The sequence below is a fragment of the Rhinolophus ferrumequinum genome, chromosome 25 (genome assembly GCF_004115265.2).
Source record: "Rhinolophus ferrumequinum isolate MPI-CBG mRhiFer1 chromosome 25, mRhiFer1_v1.p, whole genome shotgun sequence".
Classification (NCBI taxonomy): Eukaryota; Metazoa; Chordata; class Mammalia; order Chiroptera; family Rhinolophidae; genus Rhinolophus; species Rhinolophus ferrumequinum.
This window is the reverse complement of record NC_046308.1, coordinates 23,749,396-23,768,994: the sequence shown is the minus strand read 5'-3', so window position 1 is coordinate 23,768,994 and position 19,599 is coordinate 23,749,396. Positions and strand designations below refer to the sequence as shown.

The following is a 19,599-nucleotide window of genomic DNA, read 5'->3' as shown; positions in this document are numbered from 1 at the left end:
CGCCAGCGTCGCGGGCGGGAGGCGGGGCGGCGCGGAGCCGAACAGGACGGCCGCCATCTTGAGCGGAGCCGGAGTCAGATTCCGAGGCTGCGGTGGACAGTGTGCGCGAGCCGGCGGTCAGCGCAGCTGCGGCCCAGCCAGAACTCTCTCCAGCCGCCGTTCCACGCCTGTCCCCGGCCCGGCTCCCCGACCCTCGGCCCGGCCCTGTCCAGCCTCCCCGCGGGGTTACGCGGCCGCCCCGGGGACGATGAACGGAGGATAAATGGTGCCCAAGGCAGACAGCGGTGCCTTCCTTCTGCTCTTCCTGCTTGTGCTCACCGTCACCGAGCCGCTGCGACCAGGTGCGCGGGGCTAGGGGCGCGGCGCTGGGGTGCGGGGCGGGGCGGGCTGCCGGGGGCGGGGCGGGCAGTTTGCGGGGCTGGGGTCGCCTGGGATCTTCCTCCTGGGAGGTCGGGCCGAGGGCTGCCTGCTGGCTGCCGCGTCCCCAACTTGGAACCGTGGCCTTCCCGGACCGTGCGGTGAATTTACCTGGGCTCGAGCGCCTCGTACACCATGGAACTTTGTTCTCGAGGGATGTTGCTTTCGGATCCACGTCCGTGGAGCGTTGCAAGCTTTGAGGTTGACGGAAACGAGAGGGATGTACGGGGCTCGACCTAACTTTTGGGGCCTGGGAGTTCTGTGGCGGGGGAGCTGCGCCTTGGGCGCGCCCTCCTTGCTGGCCCAGCGGCTGGGGCCAGGCTGGGGTACTGGGGGTCGTGAGAGCAGCTCGTGGAGGCACCTGGTTTCCCTTGCTTCCGTCCAGCTGGGACTTGGTTCCTGCGTCTCAGCCCTGGGAATCCCTCGGCTGGAAAGCTGTAGCCTGTCGCTTACTGTCGCTCAGAGAGGTGTTGCACTTGAGAAGTGCTCAGCTCAGAGACCGCCCCCGAGGAGGTAACTAGGAGTCTGTCCGGCATCAGGAGCAGGGAGCAAGCTTCCTGGGGCAGAGACTGACGCGCTGCTTCGCGGCTGTGTCGCCGCCGTCGGAGCCTGGACAGTGCCACCTACTTTGGAGTTCTCCTGGTGTGTGATGATTAAATGCCTTTGGAACTTATCACGTAGCCTGTTTTTGTAAGAAATCCTGTGGTGGGGAATCCAGAATCATGTCAACTAGAAGGTCCCAGACAGTTTTTGTCTCTACCTGTTTCTGGTGTACCCCTCCTCTGAACTGCAGCAAGAAAATCAAATCCCCAAATGCATGGCCGATTTATCTATCAGGCACAGGAAGCCCAGTGCTGTGATGGGGCGGTGGGGTGGGGGGGTCACAATTATTTTAATGGCCTGTGAAAATGTGTGATTTCTTTTAAAATCAGCGGGAAAGAAAAGTAAAAGAAAATAAAATCAGCAGGAAAGTAAAAACAAATTTGTAGGTCAGAGAAAAAGTACACTTATAAAGACGTTCATCTTTATAACAACACAGTTGAAAAGTATGATTCTTACCATTTTTTAATGCAGGTAGGGACGCATGAAGGTAGAATTGCGGAGGGCCATCTTCTGTTGAGTATTGTCCGGCCTCAGTGGGTGGAGGCAGGCCAGGGAACAAAGCAGTGTGCGGCCCTCCACTGTGCCCTTGCTGGGCTCCTGCCCCAGACACGCTGGACCTCTCAACTCCCCAGTATCTACCTGGTGGCCAAGAAGACCCTGGGCCACACTAAATCTGGAGTTTCTCCAGTGATGCTTCTGTGGGCTCCCCAAGCAGCACTGGTGGTTCAGTGCTTTTAATGTTCTCTGAGCAGCAAGGTGACTGGTTGTGGGATAGCCTTGGTAGGAATGGAAGCCAGGAAAAGAGCTTCCTGTTGAAGTAGGTACTGTATGGGCTCCTGGGAACCAGAGCCAATGGATTTGTGGGTGGTTGTGATTAAGTCCTTTGGAAAACATGTCTATGCCTGTAGACAGGTGAGCTGTCATCTGGTTCTGGCTCCTGGGTTCCAGGTTTGCACATCAGATCACTGATGTATCATGCCTGTCTTTCTTGGGGTGCCCCTGATCCCAGGTCCCGTATCTCCCTCCTGGACAATGGAGGTAACTGATGTCCCCAATTCCTTTTCCTTTGCCGTCTGTCCACATAGCCTGCCAAGTGGCCAGCAGCAATCTAACAAGCGTTTTTGAGTGCTCACTGCCTGGCCATCACTAGGGTGCTCAAATGAAGAGAATCAACCCCTCCCCCTGGGAGTGCCCATTAAGTGGGGAAGCAGACAAAGTGGAAATCAGTCCACTGAGGGTGTGGGGCCCAGGCAGATGGCAGACGTGGCTAACCACTTGTACCTACGAAGCAGGGGAAGGTTTCATGGGAGACATAATGTTTAGGTTTGAGTTGGGGGCACGAAGGCAGTTCTGGCAGAGGGAGCAAAGTTACCTTTTTTTGTTTTAGATTTTTTTATTGGGGAAGGGGAACAGGACTTTATTGGGGAACAGTGTGTGCTTCCAGGACTTTTTTCCAAGTCAAGTTGTTGTCCTTTGAATCTTAGCTGTGGAGGGTGCCGTTCAGCTTCAAGTTGTTGTCCTTTCAGTCTTAGTTATGGAGGGCGCAGCTCAGCTCCAGGTCCAGTTGCCGTGTCTAGTTGCAGGGGGCGCAGCCCACCATCCCCTGCGGAATTCGAGGAATCGAACTGGAACCTTGTGATTGAGAAGACGAGCTCCAACCAACTGAGCCATCTGGGAGGCAGCTCAGCTCAAGGTGCCGTGTTCAATCTTAGTTGCAGGGGGCGGAGCCCACCATCCCTTGTGAGACTCGAGGAGTTGAACTGGCAACCTTGTGGTTGAGAGCCCACTGGCCCATGTGGGAATCGAACCAGCAGCCTTTGGAGTTAGGAGCATGGAGCTCCAACCGCTTGAGCCACCGGGCCAGCCCCCAAAGTTACCTTTTAATTCCATGATTGTCCAGATCAGAACTTTGCAGCGGCCCCCAGTGGTTTCTTGACTCGCCCTACAAAACCTGTGTGACTTCACCTGGTTCCCTGTCTTTGGGCAACGAGGGCATGTCTCACTCTGGGTCAGATGCTCTCCTTGTGTGTACTCTGTGTCCTTTCAGGCAGGGGTCTGCTAGCTGCACTTTCAAGAGGATGTTGCTTTGGTCTTAGCCTGCATTCTTTCTGTTGGAATCCTGGCTTAGACCCATACTTAGGTGTGAGGAGGGCACCAGTTAGAACCTGCTTCCCTGAAGGGAGAGAAGGAGGGAGGGAGGTGGGCAGGCAGGCCAGGCAGGCCAGGCGGGTGAGGGGGATAGGATGTCCTCTGATTTCTGCCAGGTGGAGCCCTTGAGGACGGGGACCAAGGCATTTTGGGCTCCCCTCTGCTGCAGGCCAGGGCATGAAGCTTTTCACAGCATGGGGCCAATGGGCAACATGAGAGTGCCGAACTTGACCTTTTGCCAAAGTTTCTTTTAAATGCATGTCTGATCTTGGTTGACTGAGGATGTGTTACATGCCAGGCGCTGTTCTAGCAGTAGTAACACATGTGTTGATCGCGTTAACTCTTAGGTGGTCCCTGTTGAGGCAGATACTGTTATTAGCACCATTTACATAAGGGGAAATTGAAATACAGAGAGCTCATCAAGCGAAGTGGCTGAGATGAGATTTAATCCTAGAAATCTGGCCTGACCCCCATCGTGACTCTTGGCTGGGGCTTCGTCTATTCCAGCTGTGTGAGTCCTGTGCTGGCCACTTCTCTTCTTCTAATTGACCCAGTAGTTCACCAGTGGAGATGCTGAACCTTTTTCTATCTGAATACTTTGGTCAGGGGGCTAGAACCAGCCCTTCCTCCAAATTCCTTCTATAGTTAGCCATAATGACCAATGAAGATGTGTGTTATGCTCATCGGGGGTGTGGGGACCTCTGCTAAGGGTCAACAAACAGAGGCATTTAGGGACCACTGACTGTGCCGTCATTTCACTGACCCTTTATCGGTATAGGTGCAGCATCGATTGCTGATTCTAAAACTGTATTTTTTCTAGCATCAATTATGAAAGAAAATCATGCCCTGGTTTCAGCCACAGCTCCGTCCAGGGCGACCCCACTATACATGGCCGAGGAAACACTTGTCTTCCCTGAGTGAGCACTGTCTCCGCTGACGTCTCCAGGCCTTTTGGTGAGGAGCAGGACTGGAGCTGTCTTTCTTGGGAAAAAGGAAGCTGGCTGGGAGAGGCAAGGGACTTGCATAAGGTCACACAGCTGTTGAACTACATGGCTAGGATTCAAACCCGGGTGAGCTGGCTCACAGTTCTGAGTTCTCTCCCCTTCGCCGTTAGGGACCCGGAGGAGCCTGCTGGCTCTGCTGAGCTAATAGGTCCTCAGTGAGCTGACAGGTGGCCACAGCGCCTTGCCCCTTTGCCCCTGGAGCAGCAGCTGGGTTAGCGAGTAGGAAGGCGGGGGTACTTTGTACTTTATAAGCAGAAGTGGCCAAAGCTCGCAGACGTAGCTGGAAAGTTGAGCCGCAGGTGCCTTCTAAGCTTGGAGCTTTTCCTTCCACACCCCACCACCCGATAGATAACATTGTAGAACTTGCCCTGCTGGCAGATCAGGCTTTGGGCTTTACAATTTCATTCTTTTTAGTTGCAAAGTAGTGTAACACTTTCCAACCTTACTAGCTAATGAATTTTTTTTTTTTAATAAAGCCTTTTTTGGGGAAAGAATTTCAAACTTACAGAAAAGTTGCAAGAATAAAATTAGTGTGAAGAACACTTGCATATCCTGTACTAGAGTACCTATTGTTAGCATTTTGTTTTATTTTATTTGCCTTACCCCTCCTGTGTATTCGTGTGCTCGTGCATAGATATGTATGCACGCACCTAATTTTTTTCTGAACCATTTGAGAGTAAGTTGCATATATATGTCATGATCCTTCCCCCCTGAACACTGGTTGCTTCAGAGAGCAGCAGGAAGCTCCTGATACTTGGTGCCTCAGGGAGATGTAAGGTGATGCTCCCCCACCCATTGCTTGTGTGCACCTTGTAACAAGCCCTCACTACCACCTGCTGTGTGCCAGGCACTGTGTCACCACAGGGTGGTCTTGAGGGCACAGGACGGGCTGTGGTTAAAGCTTCGGTTGGCCCAGGTGGCAGCTAGTCAGAGTTGGTGTTTCATTCAGTTGGTGGTTCTAGCCTTAGGAATGCAGAATGTGCTAGTGCACACTGAGGCAATGCGTCTGTACCTTCTCGCTGCTATTGGGCTGTCTTTCCTGTTCCGCTGGCCCACAGCCTTCTTGTCCTGCTTCCCAGGCCTAGCTCTCAGCAACAGCACGTGTGTGTACATCCTGGGAGCTGATCTAGGTGTGCATGGCCTTTCTGCGTGCATGGCCTCTTACCTCTGCCTCTCCCTCTCCTTGGCATTGGGAAACACCTCGTAGATTCTTGACTCTAAGTGGAATGTGTCGGTGACACATTAGGACCTAGTAGATAGCAAGAGACTTTTCTTTGGTGTGCTGCTAGATTGTTCCCTTTGCACACTTGCTTTTGTATTTGGGGTACTGAGGAGTTGGTGACCACAGCCCCGTCTTCCTGTCTGCAAGCAGGTCGGTGATCCCAAGACCCCAATTTTGGGCCAACAGTTTGCCAGAGGGATGGATGGGATCGCAGTGTGGTTTTTAATGTGACAACTATATTTTTGTTACCAGTTGACTTGGGATGTTTAGTAAAAGACAGTCCTGCTGCTCTCAGATGGGCCACAGTCTTGGCAGGGCAGGGGGCATGGCATTGGGCTGTGGTGGGAATGCAGTGGGCCAGGGACCCTGATATCCTGAGGCTTCTGGACATTCACCTGGGAGGAAGGAGCGCTGAGTCTGGCCTTCCTTTAAACGAGCTTTCTGTAGGAGTGGCTGCGGTTAGATCAAGTCTCATGTGGTGGTTTAAGAATATGGACCCTAGAGCCGTACTGCCTGGGGTCAAGTCCTGCTTTCCTGTCCACTCTGACTTCTCTATGTTTCAGTTTCCTCATCTATAACATGGACATAGTAATAGAACTTACTTCATAGAGATGTGAGAATTAAAGTGGGTAGGTATAAAGTTCTAAGAAGTGTCTGATATAAAGCAAATGCTTCATAAAGGCCAACTATTAGTGTTATCTACAAATGGACTTCAGGGAGTCCCCCCTTTAAACTGTAAGCAGGCTTCCACGTGTGCGCATGCCGCACAGGGCATATTTCTCAGGAGAGGGTCCATTCTGTTCCGTTCCCTCCTCCACAGCCCTGGGAGGCAGCAGAGTGCAGTGGCGTTGAGCAGTGTCTGACACAGTGAGTGCGAAATGAGTCTGGCCATTTCAGTGACTGAGGGGGTGTGTGAGGCGCGCAGAGAGCCCATAAAACAGCCGCAGTGCTTTGGACAGCGCTAGGATTGTTCATACTGACATGTTTTGCTCTTTGTCACGTTCATGCTGTGTCCCTTGGGGCTGGTCTGGCACAGAGTGGGCACTCAGAAATCAGTTATTGAATAAATGCACAAATGGCTATTTATATTTTGACATAAAGAGCAACAGCTCCCTTAGCCAGCGGGCCTTGCAGCTGCCCTTGGGGGGGCGGGTAGTGGTGAGGACGAGAGCCTTGTGGCTGCCTGCAGAACGCCTATCGAGGACCGTGGGGGTGGTGCTGCAGAGCCAGATGGCCTGGGCCTCACACTGAGGGGAGCTTGCTTCTGCAGATGTAGCTGGGCCGAGAGGTGAGAGCAGGTGAGAGCTGCACACAAACGGGGGTCCTCATGAAAGTTCACCAGCCGCCCAGCCTGGGGTTGGTGCAGTTTGGAGCCCAGGGCCTGGCTGCCTCTCTGATGGACTTGCCTGGCACTGAGGCTTGCGAAGCGGACTGCCCCCTGCATGAGGAAGTGACCTGTCCTTCCCCAGGCCATTGCACAATACAAGCCTTGCTTAAGGGCTGTGGTTCTAGGGCTGCACACGCTTGCCTCTTGGCCTTCTCTCCCTCTTCTCTGCCTAGTGTGGCCATCGCTTCAGTGAGCCTGGGCTGGTGGTTGTCCTTAGTCAGTGCCCCTTCTGGCTTCTGGATCCCTAGTCACCAGCCTTCAGTTTCATCAGCTTGTCTGTCTGCCCTCAGCTGTTGACTGCTCCGTGTTGAACTGGTCAGAGCTGAGAGAAGAGCCCCATTGGGGATGCTGGACCAAGAGGGCCTCCAGGTTCACCCCTCTGCTCCCGCCCTGTCTCAGAAGCCTTGTTCCCGGGGGGGGGGGAGGTCTTTCTTGAGGAGTTTATCACAGTGGAGAGGGTTTCTTGGGGCTACTTGGGGTGCTGGACAAGGGGCAGGAGACACGAGTTTCCGGGAACCCCATGCTCTTAGGTTGACATCAGGGTCTTCTGATGTATAGGCCTTTCCAGTGCCCCTGGCTACCTCCTAAGGTCCATGGTTTGAGTACCTATAAAGGTTTGTGGTCTTAGAAGACAGAACAAGAGGACTGGAAATATCTGAGAGGGATGAGGCTTGCTTGGGACCCAGGCAGGCTTTCGCTGCAGCCCTCAGTGGTTTTTTGGCCACTCCTGAAAGAGGGAGACAGTCTTCCGGTGTGAAGAATGTATGTGTAGATCCATGTGGTAAGCAACAGTGAAGGCCCAGGACAATAGGGAAAACACTCATACATAATATATTTTACATACATGGAATTACACTTTTTATACAATTTCTTGACTTTTTCATTTGACAGTGTTTTGGAGATCTTTGTAAGTCACTACTTAAAGCTTTACTTCATTCTTTTTTTTTTTTTCTTTAATAAGACTTTGTCTTACTTTGTTTTGTCTGTGGTTTGGTTCTGGGAGAGACCTCTTATCAAAACTTCATTAACCAGAAGCTGTAATTTAGTGAAACTTACAGTTAGAGATGGTACGGCCAATACAGTAAGCTGAGGACCTAACTCATAACGTACACAAGCAATACTTTCAACTGACTGTTCCCAGACTCTCATGGATTTGTCTTAGTCGAAAACTATATCTACAACAACTCTAGGTTGGACTTCTAGTTTTTACATGTCTTTATGCTATATTTGTGTGCTTATTTATCTAAATGGCATAATTTCACCAATGATAATTTAGAGTGGCCATTTAGAGGAACTTTGACATGTACAAAACTATTCAGTTGAGAGATGATACCTTAAGGGCAAAAATGAAACCAAATCCCACAGAGCTCATGGTCTGCATTTTTTTTTTTTTTTTGGTATGAGGAGGCCTTAATTCCAAAAAGAACTAAGATTTCAAAACACCTCCCTTCGGAGGGAGGCAGGGGATGTTTCAGTCTTTTTTTTTTTTTTTTTTTAATTGGGGACTGTTAGGGAACAGTGTGTTTTTCCAGGATCCATCAGCTCCAAGTCAAGTCATTCTTTTCAGTCTTGTGGAGAGCGCAGCTCACTACCTCACTGGCCCATGTGGGAATCGAACTGGCGACATTGGTGTTATGAGCACTGCGCTCTAAGCAACTGAGCCAACCAGCTGCCGCATCAGTCTTTTTTTTAAAAAACTTTTTACTTTAGAAACATTTAATACCTACAGAAAAGTTACAAGAATAGTAGTATGAACTCTAGCTGTATACAGTTTACCTAAATTTACCAGTTGTTAACATTTGATTCACCACACATTTGCACGTGCTTTCTCGATACATAGATATAAAAATATATCTGTGTGGGCATGCACTATTTTTTTGTGCGTGTGGAACTACCTGAAACTAAGCTGTAGACCCTTCATTTCTAAATCTCTCAGTTTATATTTCCTAAGAACAAGGCCATTCTCTTATAAGCACGGTATAGCTATCAGATTTAGGAAGTTTTATATTGATGTACTATTAACCATATCTTTATTTTGTCAGTTTTCCATTTACATCTATTTCATCACAGTAATTGGTAAGGAAATATCTCATTTTCAAATCGGTTATAGTATTTCCTGGGTGAATTAAAAAATCATTTTTTAAAGTATATACTATTTATAGTGTTAACCTATCCATTCCATTAGTACATATTGCCATTTGCTTAAAATATTTTTTCCAATTTTGCTTATGTGGTATGTAGAGAGAATTATGTATGTTGAGTAAAGGATCTCTCAGCATCAGTAAAAAGAAAGGCCAAAGTAGAATTTGTAACAATTGCATTCTTTAGATTTTGGCATTAGTAAATACTATTGTTTTATGAAGTATGATCAAACGATACGGTGAATGGTTAAAAAAAATTTATTACAGTTGCATTGTCGTGGCTGCCTCAGTGTCCTGAATCAACTCAAAATGTTTATGGTCATTTTGACTTTGGGGAAGAGCCAGAAGTCACATGGTGCCAGATCCAGGGAATAAGGTGGATGATGACACACCGTAATGTTTTTATTTGACAAAAATCGCCATATACCAAAAGCGATGTGTGACATGGAGCGCTGTCATGATGGAGGATGATTTACAGCACACTTTAAAACACACCTTCTCTCAACCATAGCTCACACCCGACTGACTGCACCGAACAAGTTGAAACTTGTCACACAGTATTACTGAGGTTTGACGCACCGCTTCCCGTATTGAAGATCCCTGCCTTTCCATTGGATGGCACTCGGCAGCAGCCTTCACCGTATTTTTTGATCACAATGGAAAAGCTCCATGTCACACATCGCTTCTGGTACATGGCGATTTCTGTCAAATAAAAACATTATGGGGGCGGCCGGATGGCTCAGCTGGTTAGAGCGTGAGCTCTGAACAACAGAGTTGCTGGTTCGATTCCCACATGGGCCAGTGAGCTGCGCCCTCCACAACTAGACTGAAGATAACAAGCTGCCGTTGAGTTTCCGGAGGGGCGGCCGGACGGCTCAGTTGGTTAGAGTGCGAGCTCTCAACAACAAGGTTGCAGGTTTGATTCCCGCATGGGATGGTGGGCTGTGCACCCTGCAACTGAAGATTGAAAATGGCAACTGGACTTGGAGCTGAGCTGTGCCCTCCACAACTAGATTGAAGGACAACGACTTGGAGCTAATAGGCCCTGGAGAAACAGTGTTCCCCAATATTCCCCAATAAAATTTGTAAAAACAAACAAACCCCCTCCCCCCCGCAAAAACATTATGGTGTGGCCTCATCCACCTTATTCACTGGATCTGGCACCATGACTTCTGGCTCTTCCCCAAAGTCAAATGGCCACGAAAAGAAAACATTTTGAATTGATTCAGGACATCAAGGCAGCCACAACAGTGCAGCTAAAGACACTCACGAAAGAGGCCTTCCAGAACTGCTTCAGAAAGTGGCAAGAACGATGGGATAAGTGTGTTTGAAGCGAGGGGGAGTACTTAGAGGGGGATTAATGGCAATGTGTCTTTTACTGTAAAAAAATTTTTTTTAATTTAAACATGTACTGTATTGTTCGATCACACCTCATATTTTATTTAAAATCTTCTGATGAACTGTGTTAAAAATTGCTTTGTAACACTAACTGCACTGTGATGTCCTGGGTTTAATCTTGGAACAGGAAAAGGACATTAGTGGAACAACTAGTGGAATTTGAATAGTCTGGAATTCCGTTCATAGCAGTGTACCAATGTTGGTTTTCTAGTTGTGACAAATGTGACATGGTAGTGTAAGATTAACAATAGGGGAAACTGAGGGGCATATGGGAACTTTTCTGTAAACGTAAAATTACCCTAGAATCAAAGTTTATTTAAAAAGTTATTTTGTGATAATACTTGAATATTTAAAAAGAATTACTTCTCATTTCTAAGAGTCCTGAGACCTCAGTGTCCTACTTTTGTCATTGATTGTGATTTTGGCAGATCGCTCTTTTTGATTTCAGTTGCTTCCTGGAGAAAATAAATGGGCAGCTTAGAAGTCCGGGAGTCATTTGGGCTTGAGTGTGTTTAATCAATTCCCAGTGCCATTATCCATCACCGTTTGCATTTCTTATATATGCTCCCTGTGGCCCATGCCTGTGCTGCCATCGTTTCTGGGGTGTGCCGTGGTGTGGGGGATGCTGTCTGACGGTGGGCCCGAGCTTGGCCAGGGAGTCTGGGTGTAGTCGTACACATGACTTATCTGACAGCCCTCCTTGGGGTTAGGCAATGAGGCAGGCGTTGGGTCTGTTTTGAAGATTAGGATGCCAAGGCCCAGAGAGAATAATTACCTTGCCTGGTGATGTCACTGGCCTTACCGTAGAAGAGGCGGAAACCGGAAACTGAGGATTGCTTTATTGAGCCAGGTGCCCTGTCTCCTGCTTGATTCCAAAATAAGATGAGAAAGCGTGCTGGCAGGGAGCAGTGGAGATGCACCATCTGGCGCCCACCTGCCGAGGAGGAGGCACCTTTTCAATGCTCAGGGCCGCTGGCTCTACCAGCATCTTGTGTGAACACTGACACTGTCACAGCCCTTTGCACCTGGCTGAGGTTCAGGGCGGTAGTGCTGTAGGGTCTCCCGCTGACCTCACCACCCTGTGACTGCAGGCAAGTGAACATGTTTATTTTGAGAGGCTTTGGAGGCTTGTTGATAATCTTACCACTCACCTCCTTGTGGATTTTGAACTATGTGAATACATTACCTCAAGAAACATTAATAAAAGTAAATGATCAGAGAAGGGTTTTTTAAAGTAGAATATTTCATATACCTAAATGTAAAACTGATAGTACTTGTAAAACAAAAAATGAATAGGACACACATAAAACAGTGTTGTAAAAGTCTGTGGAGATGCTGAATGTGGGTACTCGTATCAACCTTATTTTACAGATGAAGAAACAGAGCTTGGGAGAATAAGTGACTTGCCCCAAGTCACACAGCCTGTTGCTATTTGAAACCTGGGCAACTTAGTGCTCACACTCTGACATTGCACAGCTTCAGTGGGTACTCCGTTCCCCTTAGCTCTTGTGCCGTCTGTTCCTTCTCATCTTCATCCTCCTGCCTGTTCAACTTGAACTTCCTTGCCCACCAGCTTTTCTTGTCTTTCTCCTGTAGCCTGGGCCACCAGCGAGTGCCTCAGTGCTAACTCCCCGTCTCCCCTGCCCCCTGCCTTCAGCTGTGTCCTCAGGAATGCCTTTCAGGTGCCTGGCACTTGGCGTGTAGGGGGCTGAAAGCATCCCTTGCTGGGCTGGTCGTGACCTAGGTTCTTAGCTGCTGCTGCGGTTGTCCGTCATCATCCTCATCCTCACCTCCTACCCTCCCCCCACTTCTGAGCATCATGCACTCTAAGTACTTGGTGTGCAATCGCTTAGTTAACTCTATAACCCTACTTTTTATTTGTATCTATTTATTTATTTATTAAAGATGTTATTGGGGAAGGGGAACAGGACTTTATTGGGGAACAGTGTGTACTCCCAGGACTTTTTTCCAAGTCAAGTTGTTGTCCTTTCAGTCTCAGTTGTGGAGGGCGCCGCTCAGCTCCAGGTCCAGTTGCCGTTGCTAGTTGCAGGGTCCGGCAACCTTGTGGTTGAGGACGCGCTCCAACCAACTGAGCCATCCGGGAGCTCAGCAGCAGCTCAGTGTCGTGTTCAATCTTAAGTTGCAGGGGACGCTGCCCACCATCCCCTGCGGGAGTCGAGGAGAGTCCACTGGCCCATGTGGGAATCGAACTGGCAGCCTTTGGCATTAGGAGCACGGAGCTCCAACCGCCTGAGCCACCGGGCCGGCCCCTATAACCCTACTTTTTAGATAGAGTTTTTGGTATGTTGTCTCTTACTCTTGATTTCAGTTCTGAAATAAATGTATGAAATGAAAATTTCAGGATGTAAATGTTATCTTTGAGCGTTCTTTAAAGAAGCCCATTAATGATAAGCTTTTTGCTTTTGCAAGTATAACTCCTGAGGGGGTTCAAGTGGGTGCTGAGCTAGCCTAAGGGAGGAGCCATCGACAAATCTGCCATTGGTTGGATCTCCTTTTAGGATGCCTCAGATTTACAGTCCTGCGTTCCTGCAGGAGTTTCTTTATTTGGTTTTCTTATTATCCATGTGACTTTAAAATCCCTCATTTTACACATGGGAAGCTGGCCTGGAGATGCATATGAAGAGACTTCATCTTTTTTTTCTCTAAATGGAGATAGTAATAAAACTGGCCTTAGAGGATTGTTGACTGGATCCAGGGAAACAAAGTGTAGTGCTGTTTTTTGGGGTTTTTTTGTGGTTTAAAAAAACCCCATAATGTAAAATATACCATCGTAACCTTTTTTTTTTTTTAAGTGTGTTTTTCCAGGACCCATCAGCTCCAAGTCAAGTAGTTATTTCAATCTAGTTGTGGAGCGGGCAGCTCACAGTGGCTCATGGGGGGATTGAACCAGCAACATTGTTAAGAACACTGTGCTCTAACCAACTGAGCTAAGCAGCCGCCCCTGGTAACCATTTATAAGTGTACAATGCAGTAGCGTTAACTATATACATCTTGTTGTACAACATCTGTAGAACTCTTTCATCTTGCAAAACTGAAACTCAATACCCATTGAACAACTCCTTTTCCCCCTCCCTCCAGACCCTGGCAACCACCACTCTATTTTCCGTTTTTAGGAGTTTGACTATTTGGATACTTCTTATAAGTGGAATCATGTAGTATTTGTCTTTTTGTGATTGGCTCATTTCACTTAGCATAATGTCCTCAAGGTTCATCCATGTTGTAGCATATGACAGAATATCCTTCTTTTTTAGGCTGAATAATATTCCATTGTGCTAATATACCACATTTTCTTTATCTATTCATCTGTGATAGTCATTTAGATTGCTTCCATCTCTTGGCTATAGTGAATATTGCTGCAATGAACATGGATGTGCAAATACCTCTTGGAGATCCTGTTTTCAGTTCTTTTTGATACATACTAAGAATTGAGCTGCTGAATCATATGGTAATTCTAGTTTTAATTTTTTAAGGAACCTCCATAATGTTTTCCATGGTGACCGTACCATTTTACAGTCCTATCAGTAATGTCCCAAGGATTCCAATTTCTCTGTATCCTCACCAACACTTGCTATTTTCTGGGTTTTTTGTTTTGTTTTGTTTTGTTTTATAGTGGCCATTATAAAGGGCCTGGGGTAATTAATATCTGATTGTGGCTTTTATTTGCTTTTTCCCTGTGATTAGTGATGTTGATCATCTTTTCATATTCTTGTTGGCCATTTGTATGTCTTCTTCAGGGAAATATTTATTCATCCTTTGCCCATTTTAGAATTAGGTTGTTTGTTTTTGTTGTTGAGTTTTAGGAGTTCTCTATATTCTGCATACTAACCCCTCCTCAGATACTTAATTTGCAAATATTTTCTGTTATTCTGTAGGTTGCCTTTGCACTTCATTGTTTTTTTAAGTTTGACGTAGTTTCTTTTGTCTGTGCTTTTGATGTCATATCTGAGAAATCATTGCTAAATCCAGTGTCGTGAAGCTTTTCTCTTATGTTTTCTTCTAGGAGTTGTATAGTTTCAGGTCTTAAACATTTAAGTCTTCAATCATTTTGAGTTAATTTTGTGTATGGTATAAGGTAATGGATTCAGCTGCGTTCTTTTACAAGTGGATGGGCAGTTTCCCAGCACTATTTGTTATAGAGACTGATCTTTCTCCACTGTATATCCTTGTCAAACATCATTTGACTAAATAGGTGAGGGTTTATCTCAGGGCCCTCTATTCTATTCCATTGGCCTATTTATCTGTGTTTATGCCAGTATCAGTGTTTTGGTTACGGTAGCTTTGTAATATGTTTTGAAATCAGGATGTGTGAGGCCTCCAGCTTTGTTAGTTTCTTTCTCAAGATTGTTTTGGCTATTTGGGATCCTTTGAGTTTCCATGTTAATTTTAGGATGGATTTTTCTATTTTGGCAAAAATGTCATTGGCATTTTAATAAGGATTACCTAGAATCTGTAGATTGAGTATTATTGACATCTTCTTAAGTCTTCTAGTTCATGAACATTCTATTTATGTGTGTCTTTAATTTTGCACTATTTTGTAATTTTCAGTGTACTACTCTTTTACCTCCTTGGTTAGGTTTATTCCTAAGTATTTTATTCTTTATGATGCTATTGTAAATGGAATTGTTTTCTTAATTTCCTTTTTAGGTTGTTCATTGTTAGCCTATAGAAATATAACTGATTTTTGTGTCCTGCAACTTTGCTGAATTGTTTATTAATTCTAACAGTTTTGCACGTGCGTGTGTGTATGTGTGTGTGTGTAATCTTTAGACATGACATATAAGATCCTGTCACCTGCAGAGATCTTTTTACTTCTTCCTTTCCAATTTGGATGCCTTTTTTCTTGCCTAATTGCACCATCTAGTACTTCTAGTACTGTGTTGAAAAGGACAAGATTTAAGATTATAAGACCTGCCTCTTCTCTCCAGTCACATCCTTTTCTTTGGGGCCTCCCCCCTCCTCTTCTAGGATAACTCACTTTACACAAACATATACCTAAGGAGAAAGTGGAGGGCTGGGCAGGGCAGATAAGTCAGTGCCCCAGTTGGTCAGCGTCTGAGGACGAAGGTAGTAGGCGATGGTGGTTTCATCCCTTGGATGTAGAAAGTGCTTGCTACTTATAAGAAGTAAATACTGAAGTTCGACCTTGTCACTGTTCTCCAGTGTCAGCCTTCTGACTCCTTGGCTGCTAGGAGAAAGTAGTTAGCACTCCCCCTGTGCTCCGCGGCCCCCCTGAGCTGTTCATCTACCTGTCCCTGTGGGGCAGGCGGGTGACGGGGGAGCAGGGAGCATTCTCACACAGCCTCAGCGGTCAGATGAGCCTCCCTTCCACAGGGAGGGCTGCCTGAGGGGAATCTCCTCGAGCCCTAGGGGCTATTTGGAAATGGGTTTGGTGGTCACAGTGACTGGGGAGCTACTGGCATTTAAGGAGACATAACAAAGAATTTGCAGATATATTTCAGAACCACAACAGGAGTGTTTTTGTGTTTACAATATATTTGGTATGCCCTTGGCTCTGCAGGTCCCCATTGGCAGTCAGGTACTCCTGGTTCCCTGGGGCATTGTGGGGCTGCCTTTGTGAGGCGCAGCATTTCCTAAGTCCTGTCTTCTGTCTTAACAGAGGAAATGGGTCAGAATCAAAGTTTGGACCTAGCCCTCTGTAGGAGGATGGGTTGGCTATCCCCCAAATCAGAATGAAGGGCATCCTGGTGGGGCAGCTGCGATTCCAGTCAGATTCCTGACCTGATTCTTGCCTAGCTGTGCTGGCTTTGGGGACGGGGATCTGGGTGAAAGAGCCTAGAGCCTGTTTTCTGGGTCCCATTCTGCTGCTGCCAACTTGACATAGGACATGGAACAGGCGGGTTAGCCATTCTGTGAAGCAACCTGGCAAGACGAGATGGGTGTTTCAATAAATACAGCAGTCTCTGGCCTTCCTTTAAATATTACTAATAAAACTGTAGTCGTTTAAGCTTTCTTTGAGCTACACAAATCGCACTCCCTCTCGAACCCTGGGCCCTTGTGTGTGAGTCACAGAGCCAGCTGGTCTCTGACGTCCTTTCAGCTTGAAGTTCAGATGCTGGCATCATTCCTGCTATAACCCTGGCTCCTGCCAGAGCTGAGGGATGCCCAGGGCTACCGTTAAAAGGCATCTTACCTGGGCCTCACTGCTAAGAGCCAGTGGCAGGCCATGCTGTACAAAGCCCCTGGGCCCTGCCACATCCTCCCTTTCCCTGCTGGAGTCCTTCTGAGAGTATTTGACATCAGAGGGCCTCAAGAAGCATTCCAAGGGGTGGAATACATGAAACCGTTCAGCCACCAAGCACCATTTTAGTGGATTTTTCCTGTGGACCTCATGACCATTCCCCACCCCACCCCAACCCCAGAAGGTAGGAGAGCAGAGCAAGGATGTTCATCCCCCCATTTCGTGGATGAAGGAATGAAGACCAGCAAGGCTGAGTAGGTGTCATGGCTGATAAGGGGCTTTACTGCAGTCTGGGAGCTGGGTCCTGTAGTTTTTCGTGGACAGGTCACTGGGGCCTCTTTCAAAACTGATACATTGTGCCAGGAAGCTGCAGGGGCAGGTGGTGTTACAGGCCTGCTGGATGGAACCTTTAAGTGATAGCAACTGGGAAAGGGCCAGAGGGTCTGCTGCGGGAGCTACAGTGACTGCTGAACCAGGGGTTCCAAGAACCAGAGGGGTGTCGGGGTGAAAGCTGGAGTGGTCCTTCACCTCCTGAAAGTGGGAAATGGCATTTAGAACACTGTGGAGAAGGTAGGGAATTTGTAATATAATTACAGTTTATTCTAGAATGATGTCCTGTGGACTGTTGTGAATGCTTGGTAATGCTGTCCCTCACCTAGTTCTGCCCTCCCAAATCCATTCTCCGGCCTGCTGCTGACTGATGTGCTGAGGAAGCTCTTCTCCCCTGCCAGCGGCAGCCGTTCCCGTTCCCGGAGCCGGAGCTTGCCCACGAAGCCATCTGGTCCCGCGGTGCCTTTGCTCTTATCTCCCGCGGGGCCCCAGCTGAGCAGAGTGCTCCTTTCCTGCTTGGCGGCACTTGTCCAGGCTGGGCCCGTGGCCAGGAGGCCTTCCCCATGGTTGGTGGTGGTTCAGGGGCTGCCCATTCTGAGGCCTAGTTCAAGCTCTTTGTTCTCAGCCTCTTACCTCAGAACACGGGTAACCCTTCCTCAGAAGCCCTGCTTACCAGGGAAGCCCTCTGTTGTGTAATTTAGTGATCTCTGTTGTTATCAGTGGTCTCTGTCCCCTCTTGAAAACGTGCAGAGAAGAGAGGGCTGGTCCATGTCCTGTGGTGCTGGACAGGACCCAGTGTCCCATGGGAGCTGTTCTAGAACTGTCATGTCACTTGTACAGCAGGGCCCAGCCAGCCCCTATTTTCAGATCCTCTCCCTTCTTCCGCTGGTTCTAAGTGTGGTGCTGGATAAGTATCTCTGTTGCAGTGTTGCCCTATTGGGGGGGCGGAATGAGAACCTGTGGGAACGTCCTGCCCCACTGGGAAGCAGCTGTTAGCTCTTTCCAGGGAGGAATGTCACAACAATCTGGGACCTCCTAGTCCCTGGGTGGGTGCTCCAGCAGGGCGTGGGGACTGCGTCTGAGGATCCCAGTCCACTGGTGGAGGCTGTTGGAGTGGGCTGTGGGCTGTGGGAAGAGATGGGGTAGAACTCTCTCTTGCATTTCTTGGCAGGAAATTTTTTGATTTCCTGAGCGATGTGACTCTGGACACGTGTGCTTCCGCTGTATTCTGTCTTCCTCTATTTCTTTGTGGGCAAATGTTGAGAAATCAATTCCAAACAATTTAGGCAGCATATTAAATGTCACACAGTAACTTGAGACAGCTCAGTTTTCATAATTTAAAACGAGGCCAAGGCTTGCTGACAAAGGATAAATGGAATCTAGAGAAAGAATCTGTATTGCAGAGACTTGTACATTTTTACAGAGCACGAATCCTCTAATTCCCACACATTGCATCTCTTGTGGGGCTCTGCGGGGTCAAAACTATTTTCATAGTAATACTGAGGTGGCATTGGCCTCTCTTCTCTCATTCTCTCAGAAGTGCACAGGGGTGCTTGCTTCAGCAGCATGTGTACTAAAAATAAATAAATAAAATGGAACAGTACAGAGAAGATGAGCGTGGCCCCTGCACAGGGATGACACGCAAATTTGTGATGCATTCCATTAAAAAAAAAAAAAGTACACAGTGGCGTCTCCAGAGGCTACTTGACATGTATTGACAGCTAATGGGATGTGTGCTTGGGATTGTCTCTCTTTTTTAAAGAGCTTTAAAAAATTGTGGTAAAAAACACATAAAATTCACCACTTGAACCATTTTTATGTGTGCACTTCAGTGGCATTGAGTACATGGACAGTGTTGTGCAACTATCAGCCACTGCCCATGTCGAGAACGTTTTCATCTTCCCAAGCTGAAACTCTGCACCCATTAAAGGGGAAGTCCTCCTCCCCCAGCCACCTGCGCTCGACTTTCCATGTCTATGAATTTGACTACTCTAGGGACCTTGTATAAGTGGAATCCTACAGCATTTGGCCTTCTCTGTCTAGCTTATTTCGCCTAGCATAATGTCCTTATGGTTTATTCATGTTGTAACATGTGTCAGAGTCCTTTTTTACGACACAATACTGCTCTGTAGTCTGGCCACACCACATTTTGGTTTTCCATTCATCTGTGGCTGGGACGCTGGGGTGTTACCACCTCCTGGCTGTTGTGAGTCATGCGCAGTGGACATCAGTGTATGGGTATGTGTTTGAGTCCCTGCTTTCAGTTGTTTGGGCCATACGTACCTAGGAATGGGATTGCTGGGTCATGCGGTAACTCTGTTTAACCTTTGGAGCGTGTGCTTGGGACTCTTGTGTTTAAAAACATTTCTCAGTTTTAATTTGTAAGGCAGTAAATGTTGATAGATATAGCCCACGTAAACAAAAGATCTTTGGGGTGCTCAGAAATTGTAAGAGTGTTGTAAAGGGCTCTTGGGAGGAAGAATGTTGAGAAGAGTTAGTGTGACAGAAGTTCTTGTTTTGGTATTGTCGTGCACTTACACGGTGGGGGCAGGGATTATTTCCGAAAGCATCAGCAGTCCATTGGCTAGGAAGAGCCTGCCGAGCTCTCCCATTTTACAGCCACGAGACAGTTGTCACAACAGAAGCCCTGGGACAGGGTCTTGGCAAAGCCAGTGGTGGGAAGAGGAGGTGACCGTTTTGAGCAACTTGGAGGCCGAAATTGTGCTGCA

The 19,599-nt window shown here is 47.6% G+C and overlaps 1 protein-coding gene and 1 non-coding gene across 4 annotated transcripts in view; both read left to right on the top strand.

The window, feature by feature from the left end:
* The first annotated feature begins 17 nt into the window (after positions 1-17).
* DGCR2 (DiGeorge syndrome critical region gene 2) overlaps positions 18-19,599 on the top strand; it is a 78,620-nt gene continuing 59,038 nt past the window's right edge. For 2 of the 3 annotated variants that reach the window (XM_033097212.1, XM_033097211.1), the window contains exon 1: positions 19-341. In XM_033097212.1, the coding sequence (XP_032953103.1) occupies positions 263-341 (79 nt within the window). In that variant the 5' untranslated portion in view covers positions 19-262. Of the gene's footprint in view, positions 342-19,599 lie in introns of all 3 variants that reach the window. The other variant, XM_033097213.1, reaches the window with a different exon arrangement.
* On the top strand, positions 18,437-18,539 carry LOC117017914 (U6 spliceosomal RNA). The gene has a single exon (XR_004422145.1). It is a non-coding gene; the product is annotated as a U6 spliceosomal RNA (small nuclear RNA).